The following is a 21543-nucleotide window of genomic DNA, read 5'->3' as shown; positions in this document are numbered from 1 at the left end:
TATCAATATATCCATCTATCCATCTATCCATCTATCCATCTATCTATCTATCTATCTATCTATCTATCTATCTATCTATCTATCTATCTATCTATCTATCTATAAGGAACCGCAGTAGACAAAAGGCGTTGCTATAGCAACACGTCATGTTTACGCTGCATTTTCTATGAGATAAATATTACCCTGCTTTTTTCAATCTGACTTCCTATTGTGCATTTTTAACAACAGAGGGTGCTATATAACACACTTTCAGGAAAAGCCATGGACTGGGAGACTTTAATATGTTATGGAAAAAAAGTTACATACAATCAAAAAACAGCTGCGGGTAAAATGTACCCGTTGGCAGTGTGCGAACTATACCACGGTCTCCGGGGGAGCCGGGATTTTTTTTTTTTGCGGAGGGGGGGGGGGTAAATGCTGATCCGTGCATTAATAGCAACAGCACAGACATAGGCCTATTATAAAGAGAAAATCTGTTGAACACGGGGTGGTGCCACAGGTCTACATTTACATGAAACGTCCCGATGGATCATGTAAATGTCAACAGATTTCCCGAGCATGTATGGGCTACGCAAACTTCAATCAACTTGATAATAAATAATCCACGGACCACCAATGTAACGTTTGACTGTTTAATTAATTAATTAATCAACTTAAAATGACTCAAATGTGATCCACTCACTACACTGTTGGCTGGTCCAGCCAGCCGGCGGCCACGGGACCACCGCAGCAACTTCGCCCCCCATCTCAAGCAGCAGGCAAGGAGGAAGAGGAAGAACAGGTGGGGTGGTCATCAGCAGCATCATCATCTTCTTCCACATCTCCTTCGATTTCTACTACTGTATGGTAGTTGTAGTCATCAAGTTAGCTTCTCTTGGCTCGTCTTCTTGTGTCTCTTCAGCCCCCAAGTTAACGTTAGCTGTCAAGTTAGCACTAGCACTGACGTTAGCTCCCTCCTCTCTCGGTTCTGTTGTAGCAGCAGTCACAACGTACGATGTGCTACCACCAGCTACATTCGGTTGGTCTTCTTGATCAGGTTGTTTGGCCGTCTTTTTAAAGAAGTTGTTTTTTTCTTTTCGACATGTCAGCAGCAGCAACAATGCCTGGTAAACATGCAGTGCTAACTAAACGAGCTTGTGAGTGAGTGGGTAGTGGGTGGAGCTGCAGGCAGCGTGCAAGCAGGCGACACTTTTTTCATGAATCATAAACTCTAAATATAATTTTATTTCACTTATTTTACACCTTTGAAAAAAAAACATGCCCAAAATGGAATTTATTTGGTCATCATATCAGTATTTTAGAGAGCTCCCCCCAAATTTCACAAACCATGTTCCCAGGGGAGCTCATGTCACCACTAGTGCGGCTTTCACACCAGCGCTTTTCAGTTTCTAGCTCCGAGCGGGAGCTTTTCTGGTTCAGCTCCGGTTTCCCTTTTCAGCTCCCGCTCTGTGCACACCGCCCACTGGCGCCCCAGAGCTGCCCTTGCTGCGTCATGACGTCACCGTTTACATCGCTGATTTGCCCCCCCAACGGCAGCTCACAACAACAACAACTGCGTCGGGTCGATGATCGTGTTGCTTTTAATCACGAAGCCAGAATAAATTGAATAACGACTTCTCCAACCTTATACTTTTCTCCAGAGTGCCGTGGTTCATTGTTTATTAATGTGTTTCTGCAGCATTTACCGACCGCTGCAGTGCTGCTCTTCCACAGGAGTTTATTCTCCCGTTAGCTCCCGGTTAGCTCACACTGCAGCGGCCGCTCTAAAGTATTCACTGTCCGACTCACACAAGCAGCTGATGCATATCCCCAGTTCCCCTTAGCCTAAGTGAATGTGTGTCAGTCTGAATTGACACCGTTTGGTATCACAACGCTGTTATGAAAGTTTCTCTGGTATAAAACGGGTGATGTTGGCATAGCAACCGAAGCTAAACTGACTACTTGCATCCGATAGCTGCAATAATACAAAACAACACGTCTGCCTCTCTCCACAATGATCGATAACAGTGAACGGATGGTCAAAGTAAGGCACAAATAAACAGAATCACACGAAGCCTGGTTAGTGCTGCCTGACTTTATAAAGTGTGTTTATAGGCACTACTGCTTGTATGCAGGCATAACAGTCGACCCATGGGAGGTGGGTTTAGTTTCCTGCACGCCTCGACGTAAGAGAGACGTAAGCGACGTCACCTCTTAGCTCCAAAGCTCTTGCCTCTGGACCGACAATTTTTTGGAGCTGGAAATGAAGCGGATTCCGGAGCTAAGAGCCGGCGCCGCTCCGGTGTGAACTGGAAAACCCGGCGCTTTTCAGGCTCTAGCTCCGAGCCGGAGCTGAAAAGGCGCTGGTGTGAAAGGGGCATAGGGGAGCTATAGCTCCCCCTGCTCCCCTCCAGTTCGCACCCTGCCCGTTGGTGGTTCTAGTGTTAACCAGTTGAAAAAAAGTTTTTGTATTTTTAAATCTAGACTAATTTAAAAGTGCTTTTATCTAAACGTTTTAAAGCTAAATGCCCTGTAATTATTGTATAATATTTTTAATTTTTTCAGATTATTTCTACTTTAGACTGAGATTTTTATTCATAAACTTTTTTTAGCTTTTTTTGGTTATGAGTATTGTCTTATCTTTGAATGTATTTGGTATCGTACTGTAGCGTACCGTATCGGACAATAACGAATCGTTCCATATCATACCGCATCGTATTGTATTACTTTTCTCACCTTCACTTCTTGACCCTCAGTCTGATAAGTCAGTCGATAGCTGCTTGCAGGCTTTGTATGTGGTTTCCATGACAACCGTGCAGTGCGAGGGGTCACGTCTTTGGACTGGAGATCGCCAAACCAGTCTCCATCACCTCCAGAGCCTGGAGAGAGAGTAGAGACATTTGTATTATTTCAACTTGTGTGTGTGTGTGTGTGTGTGTGTGTGTGTGTGTGTGTGTGTGTGTGTGTGTGTGTGTGTGTGTGTGTGTGTGTGTGTGTGTGACCTGAGGTGGTGGTGAAGCTGGTGGAGGTCTCTGAGCTCTCCTTGCTGCCCAGCTGGCTGCTGATGGTGACGGTGTAGGTGGTGGAGCCCTGCAGGCCGCTGAGCTGCTGCTCCGCTGCGTTCCCAGACACCGTGACCCTCAGCTCTGAGTCTGAACACACACCAACAATCACTCATAGGTACTTTAACATGATAATATAGATCTTTTTACTTTAGGAGTCTCAGTGATGTAAAGTAACCAGAAATCCTTTATTTGTCGCCAGTGGGGACATTTACAGAATTACAGCAGCAAAGGAACAGTACAGATAAAAGGCAAGAGAAAAAACAGTAGACTTATATACTAAATACAAATATAAAGAAATAGGCAAAAACAAATAAGTGCATCCTGGTAGAAAACAATAAATAAATAAGAAGCTGTATTTAAGTAAATATGTATAATAAATACTAAGTACCAAAGGTGCCGGTAACTATGTATTTTTAACCAAGGACTGTTCTTAAACCCTGAGTTGGGGTCCTTGGGTAGCAGGGACCGAAGAACGATTTCCCAGCTTCATTATTTATTTATTTTAGGAACTTTTAGTTAACAATTCCCACATTTTTCACGTTTTTTCAGTTTTATAAGACATTGTATTCATTACATTCCATTCCATTACATGTCACTTGTTAGACGCTTTTATCTAAAGCGACTTACATACTCAATACTGTGGACAATCCCCACAGGAGCAATTTGGGGTGAAGTGTCTCAGGGACACAACGACATGCTGACTGCAGTGGGGTTTGAACCTGTGACCCTCTGATCCGAACACCAACGCCCAGCCACTGCGCCACACGCCTCAATGTACTTAAAGGGGACCTATTATGCGAAATGCACTTTTTGATGTATTTTATACATAAATATGTGTCCCTGACACACGAGCAAACGAGCAGATCCAGAATTTTGGCTCTTATTACGTCATTGGTGACATCCGGCACACGTACCACGTCCCAACCTATCGTCTCCGGCACACGTACCACGTCCCAACCTATCGTCTCCGGCACACGTACCACGTCCCAACCTATCGTCTCCGGCACACGTACCACGTCCCAACCTATCGTCTCCGGCACACGTACCACGTCCCAACCTATCGTCTCCGGCACACGTACCACGTCCCAACCTATCGTCTCCGGCACACGTACCACGTCCCAACCTATCGTCTTCGGCACACGTACCACGTCCCAACCTATCGTCTCCGGCACACGTACCACGTCCCAACCTATCGTCTCCGGCACACGTACCACGTCCCAACCTATCGTCTCCGGCACACGTACCACGTCCCAACCTATCGTCTCCGGCACACGTACCACGTCCCAACCTATCGTCTCCGGCACACGTACCACGTCCCAACCTATCGTCTCCGGCACACGTACCACGTCCCAACCTACTGTCTCCGGCACACGTACCACGTCCCAACCTATCGTCTCCGGCACACGTACCACGTCCCAACCTACTGTCTCCGGCACACGTACCACGTCCCAACCTATCGTCTTCGGCACACGTACCACGTCCCAACCTATCGTCTTCGGCACACGTACCACGTTCCAACCTATCGTCTCCGGCACACGTACCACGTCCCAACCTATCGTCTCCGGCACACGTACCACGTCCCAACCTATCGTCTTCGGCACACGTACCACGTCCCAACCTATCGTCTTCGGCACACGTACCACGTCCCAACCTATCGTCTCCGGCACACGTACCACGTCCCAACCTACTGTCTCCGGCACACGTACCACGTCCCAACCTATCGTCTTCGGCACACGTACCACGTCCCAACCTATCGTCTTCGGCACACGTACCACGTCCCAACCTATCGTCTCCGGCACACGTACCACGTCCCAACCTACCGTCTCCGGCACACGTACCACGTCCCAACCTATCGTCTTCGGCACACGTACCACGTCCCAACCTATCGTCTTCGGCACACGTACCACGTTCCAACCTATCGTCTCCGGCACACGTACCACGTCCCAACCTATCGTCTTCGGCACACGTACCACGTCCCAACCTATCGTCTTCGGCACACGTACCACGTTCCAACCTATCGTCTCCGGCACACGTACCACGTCCCAACCTATCGTCTCCGGCACACGTACCACGTCCCAACCTATCGTCTCCGGCACACGTACCACGTCCCAACCTATCGTCTCCGGCACACGTACCACGTCCCAACCTACTGTCTCCGGCACACGTACCACGTCCCAACCTATTGTCTCCGGCACACGTACCACGTCCCAACCTATCGTCTCCGGCACACGTACCACGTCCCAACCTATCGTCTCCGGCACACGTACCACGTCCCAACCTACTGTCTCCGGCACACGTACCACGTCCCAACCTATCGTCTCCGGCACACGTACCACGTCCCAACCTACTGTCTCCGGCACACGTACCACGTCCCAACCTATTGTCTCCGGCACACGTACCACGTCCCAACCTATCGTCTCCGGCACACGTACCACGTCCCAACCTACTGTCTCCGGCACACGTACCACGTCCCAACCTATTGTCTCCGGCACACGTACCACGTCCCAACCTATTGTCTCCGGCACACGTACCACGTCCCAACCTATTGTCTCCGGCACACGTACCACGTCCCAACCTACTGTCTCCGGCACACGTACCACGTCCCAACCTATTGTCTCCGGCACACGTACCACGTCCCAACCTATTGTCTCCGGCACACGTACCACGTCCCAACCTATTGTCTCCGGCACACGTACCACGTCCCAACCTATCGTCTCCGGCACACGTACCACGTCCCAACCTATTGTCTCCGGCACACGTACCACGTCCCAACCTATCGTCTCCGGCACACGTACCACGTCCCAACCTATCGTCTCCGGCACACGTACCACGTCCCAACCTATCGTCTCCGGCACACGTACCATGTGTACCAAACTATTTTGTCTTGTTTTTTATTAATGTCCTCGCATCTGAATGTTTCTGAATATATCTGTATATTGAATATTTTGTATATTCTCCCTATTGTAAAACTCCATATTGCATATCAAAGAGAATATATTGTTACGAATTTCGGCCATTTAAAAAAAGAAAAAGATGCATTGTAAATATTTATTGATTTGTTAGTATTATCATGTTGTATTACTGTATTTTATTTCTACTTAATATTTCCAAAGTATAATATAAATAAAACTTTTTTTCTGTTTGATGTTTCTAAAGTATTATATAAGGTATGTAAATAAATAAAAAATAAGCCCGATGTTTGAGCTAAAGTCCATCTTCTCCCGCTTATCCGTGGTCGGGTCGCGGGGGTAGCAGTTCCAGCAGAGAGCCCCAAACTTTCTTTTCCCTGGCGACATCAACCAGCTCTGACTGGGGGATCCCAAGGCGCTCCCAGGCCAGCGAAGAGATATAATCCCTCCACCTGGTCCTAGGTCTACCCCTTGGTCTCTTCCCAGCTGGACGTGCCTGGAACACCTCCCTAGGGAGGCGCCCAGGTGGCATCCTAACTAGGTGCCCGAACCACCTCAACTGGCTTCTTTCGACGCGAAGGAGGAGCGGCTCAACTCCGAGTCCCTCCCTGATGACCGAACTTCTCACCTTATCTCTAAGGGAGACACCAGCCACCCGGCGGAGGAAACCCATCTCGGCCGCTTGTATCCGCGATCTCGTTCTTTCGGTCATGAGCTAAAGTAATACACTTAAATATATTAATAATAAAACATGAGAGACAATATTCTGAAATGAAGAATCATCTGCATATAGCATGTATCTGCAAGATTAGGATGTTAATGCTTTTATCACAAGTCGCTTGGATTACTGTAATTCTCTTTTTACTGACCTGCCTAAAAAACCCTTACGGAAACTACAACTAGTCCAAAATGTAACTAGCTCCACAAAAAGAGAACACATTTCCTCTGCTGGCATCACTCCACTGGTTACCTGAATCGATGCTAAAGTCCTTTTATTAACCTACACAGCTTTACATCACCTAGCACCGTCTTACCTCAGCGACTGCCTTTCTTTTTATGTTTTTTAGTATCCAACAAGAGCCCTTAGATCCTCCAGTGCCCTGCTTTTAGAAATTCCAAGAGTATCACAGAAGAGATCTGGGGAGGCTGTGCTCTGTTTGTACGGCCCTGAACGATGGGACAGCCTCCCTGTGCATCTTAGAACAGCAGACCCCCTTGAAATGTTTAATCTTTTTAATATGGCTTTTAATTTGGGTTCACTTTCATTTGTCACTAGTACCCTACCATTGTCCATGTTTGACTGCATTTTGTTTCTGTTTAGCTTTTATTTTAAAAAATGTATTTAGTTTTTTTAATTGTTATTTTAACATATTATCACTGTAGATGTTTCATCTTGTTCTGCATTCATTTTAATATTACTTTAATATTGTTGTTATGTTTCCTGTAAAGCACTGCTTTGTGCATGAAAGGTGCTATACAAATAAAGTGTATTATTATTATTATTATTATTATTATTATAATGCTTTTCTACTTAATGAAGGTTTCATTTAGCCCAGAAACATGAAGTTGGGGTTCTTCTGAGGACACCGCTCACCTGTCCCAGAGCCGTAAACAATGGTGTATTTATCCACAGCAGCCAACGCTGGTTGCCACAGCAACAAGGCCTTGGTGTCGGTGACGTTCACGGCCCGGAGGTCTGTAGGCGGGTCAGGCACTGAGAGAGAGATAAAGGTGTGATCATTTATTATATTTGATCTTTAATTGCACCAAAATGCTAAAAACGGAACACTTCAAAGGGAACAACATATAAAAAAGAAACATCTAAATGACGATAGAGCAAATCCTAAAGAGAGCAGAAGGAGGATTTACACTGCGAGACAGATGGACTTTGGTTTGTCAACAGTTCCACATCAGTGCTTTGACATAACAGAGCTGTGAACACATCCAGGACCCTCCTCTGAGGGAGGAATGCCCCGATGGTTTCCAGACCCTGCACCTGCTGCAGACATGTAGAGGAACAAGAGGAGCCATTGTGTTTAGCTTTTTGGTCTTTATTTTTTCTCGAGGTAAACGTTTATTCAAAAGAAAAGCAGGAATCTTTTGCGTAAAAAAAAAAAACAACAACTTAAAATTCCTGTTTTAAAGAAATAGGGTCTGGAATGAATCGTATAGGGATATTTCCGAAGATTAGTTATTTGATTAAAATAAACACAGACTGCTCAATATTCATTCTATTCCATCAGAGCGGTGCATTGACAACATATTTGCTTAAACAAAGGGCTCCTTTTTTGTACGACAGATAGAAGCTTAGGAAGGGTATCACTGACACATTGATGTCATAGAGAAAGAGCGATAATGTCTTAAATGTGTGCCAACCACAGATCTTATTTCAGGCATCTCACCACCGGGGGTCCCTGAGGTTGCCTAACATGCTAACTCACTTCCAGGTTATCCTTATTGCATTCAGCACCAGCTCCCCTGAAATCTGAAGGACTTACATGTCATGAAAAAGTCTGTGATGGGGTCGCTCTCGTCCAGCCCGAGGATGGAGACCACGCTGACCTCGTAAGAAGAACCAGGGGAGAGCTGTGATAGGCCGAGGGTGGAGTTGCCTCTGTCGATGGACACTGACATCGGCTCACCTGCAGAGACACACAAAGGAGAGCAGAAACGTGTGTGTTAAGCTGCATACTGACAATAATCTGCAAGTCTGAATCAGTAATCACTAATGTTGAAATCAGAAATATGCTTTGCCTCCCTGTCATCAATTATTACTCATAACAATTGTGGTTGAACCAATGAGAGCTAAGTATGTTAACATTTTGGATTTCTATTAAACGGCAAATAGCAAAGGCTTGACAAATATTATAATACTCATATTCACCCCCACACATTACAATGCAGAATCTAATTGCATAGTTTGTAGAATTTAGAGGGTTGCCTGATTAAAACAGTTGATCTTAAATATTATTACAATAACAGGACTGACATTTCTGTTACTTCTAAAAAATATCTTGTCACAGAAATCAACTAAAAAGTAAAAAGTACCAAAACAAGTTGGGAGTTGTTGAACAACTATTTAAAGCAGGATCAAAAACAAAAATCGGTACTGTAATAAACGCTTTGATACTTTAGTAAGCAGAACAAGTAGGTTATAGTAAACTTTGCAGAAAGTAATTGACAAACGAAATCCGATATCAAGACATTGAGATAGAAATGATGCTAATTTTCAGGATCATATTTGTATATGTTTCTCTTTATTTTTCTCACACTGCCTGTGCTGCAGCACCTCTTTTCACCCTCTGTCTGAAACCAGAGCCCAGTCTGCTCTGATTGGTTAGCTGGCCGAGTGTTACATTGTGATGTCACTATGTTACGGAAGTAAACAAAGGGGGGCGTTTCAGGCAGGGGGGAAGTGTGTGGGAAGGAAACTCTCTCTGGAGGGAACACAGGGATTTTAGACTTAGCAGACCATCTACATGCACTACAACCTGCAGAACACTACAGGAGAGGGACACGCCAATAGAGCCTCTTTAACCCTCAGTAAGTGGGTCTTTGTTGACCCGGTGAGGTGGTATTCTTGAAGTATCTTTGTAATTAAAAAAATCTATCATTTCATATTCCAGCTATTCCTCAAAAAATATGTTTTGGGTATCATGCCATTCAAATATTAAATTTAAATTGTATACATTTTAAGAAATTGTAGTTTTTGTATTACTACCCCAAGCTTCCATAAGTGGGTCAAAAATGACCCGCATGCATTTCCTATGGAATTTCGTTTTTTTTTCAAAATGTAAAAACAATGTCTAAAATTATAAATAGTGAAAAATTAAATATAAAATATTTCTAGTGTGAACCAAAATATAATACAAGTGATTTTTCTTAACCAAAATTACAGAAATGGCATAAAAACACATACGGGTCCTTTTTGACCCACGTATGGAAGAGTGTGGGGTCCAGTCCCTCTAAGGGCATCTAAGGGTTAATAAATCATGGATGTCAGTTCTCACCGTCCTTTAGGCTGGTGTAGGTGACCTTGAATCCACTGATGGGACTCTTGGGTTTGGTCCAGGACACCGTCAGAGAGTTATCTGTCACCTCACTGAAGACGAGGTCTTTCGGAGGCTCCGGGCCTGAACGGTGTCAAAGAAACCATGAGAGAGGTGGAGGAAAGCTCGGGAGGGAAGATTGAAGTGAAGCAGAGGAAAAAGTAAAAGAACAAAGTGACGAAATAGGATAAAAAGAAGGTAAAATAAAAGCAAAGTAGTGAAGAAGGTAAAAACAATACTTTGGACAGATAGTGACAGACATGATGACACAAGACAGTGTACAGTATTATTTCTCATCCACCCATTTGCTATTAGTGCTGATGAGTTCCTGTGTATATATGTACAGTGCAAACATATATACAGTATACAGATCATATACCGACAAACAGTCATTAATAATACAAAGGCAGGGGATGGATCCTGGACAGCAGCGAAGGAAAGAATGATATAAATAGTTAGCTGGCCGCTCAAACCTGAAAATAAAAGCATTGTAGGAGTGAAGGATGTCAAAACAAAGGAAGTAAAGCTCTATAGGATGAAGGAAAACAATACATTTAGATATTAATTCGACACAGTGAGAAGATTTAAACGTTTTGGGATGGATTCTCAACCTCACAAGAGAGTGAAGGATTTTTTCAGTAGAAACTCTGAAAAACCGAACACAGTTTTTCATGCGTCCTAGAATCCCTTCATTTATTGTGCAACCTTTAATACAAATACATTCTAAACTCGTCTTCATAATACCGTCTGATCAGGTAAAGGTAAATGTGAATCCTACGGTCTTTCTATATCCACATTTGATATGTTCTTTCAATTATTGTAGCTGATGGGATTAGCACTGGGATGAAAGACAGAGCCCACGTAGAGACCAGCCGGTCTTACCCTGGTGAGAGGTGATGGTGTCAGAGAAGATGGCTGTTAGCTTACCCTGAATAAGAGAAAACCAGAGCAGCAGTGAATGAAGCGTTATGGTGTTACTGTTCAACTCTCATTTGATGTCGACTCAGTTTAAAAAACACCTTTTGTTCTCAGTGTTCTGCCATTTTTGTGTTTTTTGCCAACAATTCTTTAACTGATTAGTTGTACACTATGGGTGAGTTGCAAAAAAGTAGAGTCGGTCTGAAAGTCTTCATATCGTTTACTTTACCACACTGTCAAAATAACACATGTTAGAAGTAGTGTAATGTAATTATAATCAGAAAAATGTACTAAAGTATTCAAACTAGTATTGAATGCAGGAAAAGTAAAAAACCTTTCAAATTAAAAAAAGATATATTTAAAAAGAAAAAGCAGCAAAAATACACATTTCTAAAGCTTTTGCATGAAAAGTTAAGTCAAAGATAACTGAATTTAGCAGTATACAATTCATCGTTTCTCCAAAAAATTGAATATTTCAGCTTTACTTATTTGACATCTTATTTTCAATATGTTTCAAATTGTTAAGTATGCTCACTATCACTTAAGTAAACATTACAATATTTATCTCTGAACTGTAGTGGAGTAGTGGAACCGGAAGCACATCCTAAAGTAAAGGACCTACAACTTGTAGTACAGGTTTCTATTGCATTCCAGAACTGAGTATATTAAGGTTTTGTGAAGTTTAGACGCGCTAAAAACAGGGTCCAGTTTGCTTCTTGCTTTGATGTATTGTTATGTAGAAGTACAACTAGTAAATTGCTTGATATTTGCATCCAATCTGATCAATGTGTGGATGGAAACTAAATGTAGGATTAATTTATTTTCAGCAAAAGTGTTACGAGAGATCCAGTTATAGAACTGATCATTCCCAAGCGAGCTACAATGAACACATGTTGTGTAAGCTGACATTGTGACACACTGTCAGTGCATATCTGAGGTATTATAATGTATGTCTGCATATATTCATGAAGCGGATGAATGTGTGCACAAACACAACATGAACACTGAACACACACAACAGGTAACATCAAGACCAAACCAGTGAATATAAAGCAATATTTCACCCCCAAAGCGATCATTTGGATATCAATGACTCATCGTGACGCCTCCTCTTGCATTAGCTTTTACTTACATTTGTTAAGAGTTTTGGATTATTGTTAACAGTGGGCACGAACACAGGATAAATAATTGATATGCAAATCACCATATACAGGGGGGAACATTCCTTTAGGAACAAATACGTGCCATGAAACCGAACAACCCAAGCTTACAGTTTTCAAGAGCACCACAGGAATGAGCTCTTGAAACCAACATGGAGGAAGCACAACATGTCCAGGCATACTTGACACAAGGGACAAGGAGTTGACAAATACATTTGTGTTTGAATCAGCCCAAGATGTTTGGCACAGTAAAGATTTAGGATGGGTGAGCGAAGAGTCTTGAGTTTGAAGGTGAAGAAAAGAGTTGTCTGCAGAGGACTTGAACATTGACGGTAGTGTTGTATTATTGTGCAGTAATAAACAAAGTTGCTCTACTGTCACAATAGCTTGTACCTGTGCTGATGACAAGCTTGTGCAGTCTGGACAGAAGGCCGGGACCCTTTCCAAGCAAGGTCACTGTGTACTCGGTCTGAGGAGGCAGATCCTCAAACTGGAAGAAGCGAGATGAACCAGGAAGAACCTTTTTGAAGGAGGTGATACTTCCTGTAACAGGCTTGGGTCCTGTGCGGCTTCTGTTCTGTGGATCTGGGGTAGAATCACTTTCAGGTACTCTATTTCCATCTTTACTTCTTCCATTTTCTGATTCTGATATATTAGTTTGTTCATACTTTGCTTCTTCCTCTTTATTGTCAAACTCTTTCTCCGAGTCGTCTTCCGAATCCTTGTTAGTGCTCTCCGGCTTTGGTGCTTCATCCTTACCAACATCTTTACTTGTCACAACAAAGTGTTTGTACTTCTCTTCTGGGGAGTCCCATATGAGCGAAAATCCACTTGAAGTCTGGTTCGTCACTCCCACATAGTCCAGAGGTTCCCTCACAGCTCCAGAAGAAGAAGCATCTGATCTCATGGATTGTCTAGGATCAACACTTCGTGTCTGGTCAGGTTGACCGTTGAACAACATTTTCCCAGAATTATTTATTTTGTCGTCTTTCCTTATGCTTCCACTGTTGTAGTGTCTTATCGGGGTGTGATGCGGTGCTGTCACTCTCCGTGTTGGTGGCTGTCCCTTTGGCAGTGCGCCTGGTTCTGGGGCTGCATGTCGTGAATCGGAGGAAGCTTGTGTGATTGCTGGTTTTCCTCCACTTGTATCGCTAATATGTATGCCAGTATTGACTCTCTCTTTCTTTGCACCAGTGTCAGAATTTGAATCTGGGGGGCTTGTTTCTTCTTCCCTAAATATGGTTGTTTGGATTGGAGCATTTTCACCCCCTTTTAATGTCTTGATCTGTGTTCTGACGGTTGTGTCATGGCCATCAATGTGTGTACCTTGATTTGACCCTTCAGTATCTTTTTCTCCTAATGGTCTAATTCGACCTCCAACAGTTACGCGTCCATTTATCTTCCTGGTTGGGAAAGGCTTAGACATGGAACCTCTATGTGGATGTTGGAGTGGTCTCAGGTTTGTGCGGGTTATGTTTTGGAAACGTCCACCATTCAGTTGTGGCTGACGTAAGTGACCAATTTTGGTGGGTTGGCGATGGGAGGAAGGCAGTCCACTTCTTCTGAGGGTCTGATTGAACTCATGGGAAATAATTGTCAGACCTTTTTGTTCAATGTCCTCTTCAACTGGCCCTGTACCTTCAGCTGGATATGATTCTTTGGAAACAAGAGGTGATGGGGTGGCTGGGAATTTAGTGGAGGACACCTGCTCTCTCCTGGTTTCTGGTGCAGACGTTAAAGGTCGAGAGGGGGGAGGCAGCCGCCTCAAATTCGGACGAGTCCGGTTCTGTAGAGATCCAAAGTGTGGACGTCGCATGTATCCCCCCTTTGGAGGAATACGGCGAAGTGGGATTTGTTCTCTTTCTGTTGGCACCTTTTTCTGGTTGTGTTCGTCTCTGTAGGATGCATGTGTATTTGATCCATTTTTGTCTCCACTGGTATCCCTCGCTGGTGCAGTTTCCTCAAATGAGGACGGTTCCCCTGAAGGAGATGAAGAAAGTGACGATGATATTTCACTTGTTGATTCATGTCTGGTTTCTGACTCTCTCCTAGGTATGACGTTCAAATGAGGAAGGGAACGGGGAGGAACTCTCATAATTGGGCGGGTTTTGTTCTGGAGCAATCCAAACTTTGGGAGTCGGCGACGTACGACACCTTTTCCTGAAGGTGATGGTTTTCTGTCTTCAGGGGATGTAACGTCAGCAACAATTCTTCTGTCATCAACATGTCGTGCTTTGCTTCCAACTGAACCTGTACCGGAGCTGGAAAGGGAGGACGATGAAGGAGGAAGCGATAATGATGGTTGTGATGGAGATGGTAAAGGTAAGGAAGAGGGTGACGATGAGATTAACAATGTTAGTGATGATGATGATGATGGTGCTGCTGTTGAGGAAGATGGAGCTAAAGAGGATCGGGATGATGGTGATGATGACGATTTATCTGATGATGATGATGATGATGATGAAGATCGTGATAATGATTTAGAGGTCAAAGAATGTAAATGTGATGATGACAACAATGGCTTCAGTCCACTTATAATCCGCTTCCTCACTGATTGTGCATGAGCACAGCGGTCTGCTGATTTGGACAGGTGAACAGAAAACGTTGTGATATTCAAACTATCAAAAGTGTCAGTCAGAAGTTTACTTAAAGGATCTTGTGAATAAGCAATGCTTGTCTCTGCAGACCTTCTGTCTGTTTCAAGGGAACTTTGATCTGAAACCGCTGTCTTTCCTTCCAGCATTGTTCCGTCCTCTCTAAACCGGCTGCCTCTGCCCTGATGGGGTAATCTAACGTGTGTCACCTTGACTTTGTTCAGACATTTCTTCTCTTGGCTTTGAACAATCCCAGTTGGCTCTGGAGACACTAACGCAGTGTCAGTTCCTTTGCCAGCCATGCCAACATCTGGTTGCTCTTCGGAGCCGACGGCAGCAGTTGGTTCCTCGGAGCTACTTTGTCTGTTTGTATGTGAATGACTCCCAGACATCATAGCTGCATACTTGTCATCCTTCCTCTCAGTGCTTGATTTCTCTACACTCAGCTCTGCCTCTGTCCTTTCTCCTATAGTGGGGACATCTGGTTTAGGTTTTGTGGGTACTATTGGTGCTTTCATCTTCCGACCAACAAGGTTTTTTTTCAAAGGATCCTTTCTCCATCCAGGCACAACTCTGGTTGTGTTGAAACGGAAAGGGCCTGAGACATTTGGCCTTCTGTACAATAATGGTCTGGTGCCATTTATTGCCTTCTTCCTGTTGAGCAGAGGTTTAGTTCTTGCAGTCACAGAGGTTGGATGGTCGCTGTTAGACCCATCGAAAGCTCTGTCTAGTAAAGAGCCAGCCTCACTTCCATCCTCTCTGCTCTTCTGTTGGTCAAAGGCTTTAACCTCAGGCAAAGGGTTGACCTCATGGTGACCGTCTCCAACATCTTGTCCAGGTGCTTGTGTAACTCGCATGGTCAAAGCTGCCATGGAAACCCTTAGTAATGTCTTCCCTACGGATGTAAAGGGAGTTAGCATCTGGATTCAGTGTTAGAGACATCCTATGCTGCTGTTATTAATATTCCAGAAGTCTAATAAAGGAAGAAAAGTAGTTTTAATATGCATTACGATGATTTTATGGAAATCCTTATTGCAAGTCATTGTCAGTTATTATGCAAACATTTCAGGGCAGTGCGATCCATGTAGAACCTGCAAGGAAAACATTGAAATATAAATAATGTTAATTTGGACAGATGTATTCGACGTGGTGCCTGTGCCACTGGAGAGAGGGACATATCCTGGAAGAAATCAGAAAAAAGGAGCATTTTACAGATAGTGTTCTTCTGAAACTCATTATCTTAGCGGTGGAGAGTTGAGGCTGCACCTGCTTCATTAACTTTTACTGTCGCTCCTCCAGAGTGTGCTTTCAATTATGTGTTATGTTGAATAACGAGGTGTCTGGACACATAAAGTTTAAATAAGCTGAACCACGTCTGTTTTCACCTGTTCACATCTGGAAGAGAAACAGTTGACTTGCTCACAATGAGTTCAAGCAAGGTCGAAGTACACAGGAAAGTAGCCGGTTTTGGGGATCTTAAAAAGACATCAAGACCAAGTTTAACACTTTAAATATATGTCTGGTGTTTTTTGACATTATTCATATTTTTCCTCACATAAGAAAGCCAAAAAAAGAACATTACACTTTAAACTTCCTGTATGTGGCTTTAGCCCTTAAGTTCCTCACGCTAATCTTTAAAAACACAAATATAGATTTTCAAAACAGCGCAATAGTTTTCTAAAAGTGCTACCATGGCTTTTCTTAAAACAATAAGAGAAAAGTGTGCTTTACTTTTGGCTATATCCAACAGTGTTACAATCCACTTTTGTTTCCCTAGTGAGTACAAGGTTTCAGCGATCTGAAATACGTTATCCTTGGAGCATTAAAATAAACCTCTTTCTGGAAAGAGGACCTAAGCTGTCTTAAATCAAACTTTAAACCAAAGCGTTCAGATCTATTTTTTTTTTGGTACTCACCCGGGGTGACCTGAGTGGTTGCTGGTTTGCTCCGACTCGTGCCCTTCTCAGCTTCGAGTATGATGTCATACAAACGCCCCGCCTCCAGCTGCTCAATGTGGGCAGAGTCTTGACCAGGTGGGATGGTCAACTCTTCACTCCTTCCTTCTCCGTCGCTGGGCGTGACGGTCAAACGGTACCTGTCAATCTCACCCTGCGAATGCTCCCATTGGACCACTGCAGTAGTGGAGGTTGTCTTGACGACTCTGAGATTAGTAGGACCGGAGATGACTGAAGATGAAGACAAGTAAGAATAGAAAGACACATCTTGAGCCTCATTTCATCATATTAGGCGCATTCACACTGCGGTACTTTTCCCACAAAGTCCCCGGCCGGAAGTCCCCGGAGTTGGAGAAGGCTTCAGTAGAAGCTGCTGGGAGTCCCAGCAGCTTCTACTGAAGCCTTCCGAGTAAATCGCCAGAACGCCGACACCTCCTCATCTCCACCGCTCCCATGTTTTATTTTGTGTTGCCATAAGTTAGTCTCTCTGCGTTTCTGCGCTGGGCTAATGCTAATGCTAATAATGCTAATGCGAGGATAATAAAATGGCGGCTTCACAAAACTTTTTGGGAGTTTTACGGGGCGTGGTTTGCAATCCGCCCAGCCAATCAGGAATATAGATCTTTTCTCACAAAAGAGCCGCTCGAAAGTCCCTGCTCTCTAGCAGGGACTTTCGAGGGGGTAAAAAGGTTCGCATGAACTCATTTTAGTACCGGCTCTTTTTGGTGTGAACGCGATCATGAACTAAGTTCGCATGAACCTTTGTGGGGAAAGTACCGCAGTGTGAATGCGCCTATTGCCTTTAAGTGAATCCATATAGAAAAGCAGGCACACACACATCCACCTGTGCACTATTTAATTTACCCAGCAGACTTGGATCAGAACATTTCCTGCTCTTAACTTTCCTAAACTAACACTAACACCTCGAGAGCTGCCACAGATGACACCTTTCCCAGGAAGGGCAGTGAGAGGGAAATGTTTAAACTCTCTCTGCCAGTTTGGCAATATGAGCCACTCATGAGACCAATCTTTTTGTAAGCATCTCTTTTTGTTTTTCTTTACCAGAAACGTGACTAAACTGTCTGGTTTTACATTTTAAAGCATCACTGTCAACTGCAATACATTCATGATTCCAGCATCTGCCATATTTGATGAATGTAAAATCACAACACATACTGAAACCAATTTGTTTTGTATTGAGGCTGAAGCCTTCATCTTGAACTGCTTATCAATATCATGTATTTAGAATAATGTCTTCTAATTTCCTTGAGATGAAGAAGAGTATCTTTAAGTCATGCTACACTACTTTAATGCTCACAATTATTTATGCAGATCAGCCAATTAAGTAAAATGACAGGATCATTTCAAGACATTATTCAATGGACTACAAGATACAACGTATTGCTTATTGCTATGTGCAAACAGGACTTCCATTCCAAGCCCTGTTATTTGGATATCCACAGCTTTGCTTTGTGTTGAAAAGTAATGGGATTTTGATATATAGTAATAAAGGACGAATAAGTGTAGAAAGCTCACGGGTCATGAACTGCGCCGTGCTTTCGGCCCCCCTCCTGCCCTCCATCACTCCGCTCATGCTGACGGTGTACTCCTGACCGGCTGCCAGGCCCGTCTGGGTGAAGGAGGTCAGGCTGCCCCCCACCTGCACACTGATCTGCTGCTCACTCTCCTTCTGTAAGACAAAAGAAACAAAACACAGCCGGTTTAAATCTGCATGGATCATCCTTTGAGGTCCACTGACTACTGGTAAGACTGACATGTGGTGGTCCAGCACAAGACAAAGCAGGATCAAATACTCGTCATTCTTTTATTCTTTCATGGAATCAGGGCAGGGATGCCTGTACAGGGCTCTGACCTCTGATGTGAGGAGCAGACATGGAGGTGACAGAGCAGATATCTGTGCTAACGTTGCTAACTCTGCCGACAGAGCTCAGATTCTATAGCCATTACATGTCACTTGTTAGACGCTTTTATCCAAAGCGACTCACATACTCAATACTGTGGGCAATCTCCACAGGAGCACTTTGGGGTGAAGTGTCTCAGGGACACAACGACATGCTGACTGCAGTGGGGTTTGAACCAACGCACTAGTCCACTGCGCCACACACCTCTATATAATTGCATTTGTCTTCAATTAAGACATCAGAAACATTCTTATATTTAGACTTTTTTTCATTCAAACATGAACACATTTAACAACATTGCGTGGTCATTTTAAACTGTTTTCAATGTTGATCAATGAGTGCCGTGCAATACTTCTACTTGTATTTTTGGTGTGTGTGTGTTGTACCACACCGCAGTGGTCTCAATGGCAATGTGAGAAGTGAATAGACAGCTCTCGGCAATGAATAGATATATATGAAATGTAAAATTGGTGTCATTTCATCAGATTCTTAAATTGAGAAGTTGCTTGATGGTTTATTTCTTAAAATAAGAAAAAATAAATCTGTTCCATGCAAACCAATGCTGTAACTTGTTAATGGTCTAGCTCAATATAAGATAGCATTTTTTTTGTAATAAGAAAAAGTAAGATGTATTTTCTCAAAGTAAGAATACTTTTCTTAAGCAAATAATTCTTAACAAGATCATTTGACTTTTTAGACGAAAACAAGTTTTTTTTCTTTCTTAAAATTCCTTTTTTGCAGTGTAGCAGCTGACTCCAGCTATTTCATTGAGCTTGTTTGTAGAATGTTTTTTTTACTTGTCGTTACACTTTCTTCGTGCAGATTACAACAAGGCAAGGCAAGGCAAGGCAAGGCAAGGCAAGGCAAGGCAAGGCAAGTTTATTTATATAGCACTTTTCGACGCAGGGTAATTCAAAGTGCTTTACAAAAAAGAAATGAAAGACATTAAGCATTAAAAAAGAAAAGCTAATAAAATAAACATTAAGGAAAAATACATGGATAAAAGTTACAGTGCAGTCTAAAATATGAATAGTTCAATTAAACATTACAAGAAAAAGTACATGGATAAAAGTTACAGTGCTAATAAAATAAACATTAAGGAAAAATACATGGATAAAAGTTACAGTGCAGTCTAAAATATGATTTAATTTAGACAGACTTTCTTCACCATATTTTGCTCGCATGACATCCACAATCGGACCCTCAGGAGGCTGTACACACCCCCTCCCCTGCTTTGCTTCCATAACAAAGTCTTTAAAGTGTTACCAAAACACTCCGTGTTACCAAAACACTATTTTTCATCCGTCGATGCCAGATATTCCAAATATCTCTGCTTTCGACACACATATCCATGTAATGAATTGAGTTTTGGAAGAATTGGTTGATTGACTTCTATTTCGCTTAGAGCAGGGGTAGCAGTTTTATCCTGTTTCCTGATGATGCTAAGCTAATCTAAGCTAACCAGCTGCTGTATGTAGCGTCCGGTATCATCATAGCTAAGGTAACTCTGCAAGGAAACAAATAAGTATTTTTGCAAAAATGCTAAGGGGAGATTATTATGCAAATATATATTATTATTATTCAAAGACTTTCAAACATATTAGTTCTTAAAAATCTGATTAGAAAACTAAATACATGACAGAGAAATTATAAATAATTCTTGCCAGTCTGTCATTACAGACTCTATCGTGACTGTGTTCGGTGTTTTCATTTATTCCCAATTTGTCATTCCCGTTCATGGTGCACAACGTTCTTTTTATTATTCCCTTTATTTGTTTGAAAGCCGGAAACTTCCCATCATTTAAAAGCTTACTCACCAGTTTATAAACTGTGAGGACGGCGCTGGTGTTTTTTAATGAATGGATACCGTGTTGTACAGTAAACGCACCACAGCTGGTTGCTATGGAGCCTCAGAGGTCGTGCCGGATCAGCTGTCATCCCTGTCCATATGAATGAGGGTGACATCATAAAAGGTCATTCTGGACACAATGAGGTCTAACTGGAGTAGCATAGAGCAGTGTTTTTCAAAGTGGGGGCCCCGACCCCCCGGGGGCCGCCAGGGGGCGCCAGGGGGTTCACGCAAAGTTTGAGGGAAACGGGATTTTTTTTATTTTTTTAAAGTTACATATTATTATTTTTTTAGATGTTATTAATAACTGTATATCTATCAATCTATGTGTCCTTTGATGCCAATCTTTTAATATTTTTTGTTTTTGAATCACACGATTCAAGCCAATCAGAATCGAGCTGCCGCTACTGAGAGTGAAACTGAGTATCTGCTCAGCTTTTGGAGTAAGTGAGAGCTAGTGAATGTTTCGCTCTGCAGCTGGATGAGAGCACGGATGTAGCAAATGTCGCAGAATTGCTTGCATACATCAGATTTATTTCAGAAGACAACTTTGTTGAGGAAATATTATTTTGCAAAGCACTGGAAGGTAGGACCACATGAAGAGACATGTTCCAAGTTTTAGATGAGTACATCATCTCAAATGGACTTGACTGGTCTCGTTGTGTGGGTGTGTGCTCAGATGGGGCAGTGGGGCTATGACAGGCAAAGGAAGCGGAGTGACAGCTTTGCTCAGGGAGAAGGCCCCAAATGTAGTGGCAACGCACTGCATGCTCCATCGCGAGGCACTTGTACACATCATTTAAAAAGGGTTAGACTAAAAAATTGCAACAGGGGGGTCCCGCCAGAGGATAATGCTATATGGCATGGCAAAGTTTGGGAACCCCTGGCATAGAGGATAGAAGCTTCAAGAGGCCCTATTATGCTTTTTGGAGTTGTCCCTCTCCTGTAGTGTGTTCTATAGGTTTTAGTGCATGTAAATGGCCTGTAAAGGCTAAAATCCATGTGTTCCGGCCATGGTTTCAGACAGAGGGTGAAAAGAGGTGATGTGCCCCTTTAATTATTGATGATTGACCGAGTTATATTTATGTTGTAGTTTCTTTATTAAATTACAGTACCCACTGTTCCTTTTGCTTTTATTGTGTA

General features: G+C 43.1%; 1 protein-coding gene across 2 annotated transcripts in view; it reads right to left on the bottom strand.

Annotated features, from left to right (window-relative positions):
- The window catches only part of LOC117455114 (tenascin-like), a 65082-nt gene that overhangs the window by 12403 nt on the left and 31136 nt on the right, over nucleotides 1-21543 (bottom strand). The window contains exons 7-14 of one of the 2 annotated variants that reach the window (XM_034094484.1): nucleotides 18166-18319; nucleotides 16591-16860; nucleotides 12474-15569; nucleotides 9964-10086; nucleotides 8452-8595; nucleotides 7548-7667; nucleotides 2982-3131; nucleotides 2716-2858 (exon numbers count right to left, since the gene is read on the bottom strand). In XM_034094484.1, coding sequence (XP_033950375.1) covers nucleotides 2716-2858; nucleotides 2982-3131; nucleotides 7548-7667; nucleotides 8452-8595; nucleotides 9964-10086; nucleotides 12474-15569; nucleotides 16591-16860; nucleotides 18166-18319 — 4200 coding nt within the window. The remainder of the gene's footprint in view (nucleotides 1-2715; nucleotides 2859-2981; nucleotides 3132-7547; nucleotides 7668-8451; nucleotides 8596-9963; nucleotides 10087-12473; nucleotides 15570-16590; nucleotides 16861-18165; nucleotides 18320-21543) is intronic. The other variant, XM_034094485.1, reaches the window with a different exon arrangement.

The sequence above is a fragment of the Pseudochaenichthys georgianus genome, chromosome 11 (genome assembly GCF_902827115.2).
Source record: "Pseudochaenichthys georgianus chromosome 11, fPseGeo1.2, whole genome shotgun sequence".
Lineage (NCBI taxonomy): Eukaryota > Metazoa > Chordata > Actinopteri > Perciformes > Channichthyidae > Pseudochaenichthys > Pseudochaenichthys georgianus.
Note: the sequence above shows the minus strand (reverse complement) of the source record. Positions and strands in the feature narration are given on the sequence as shown.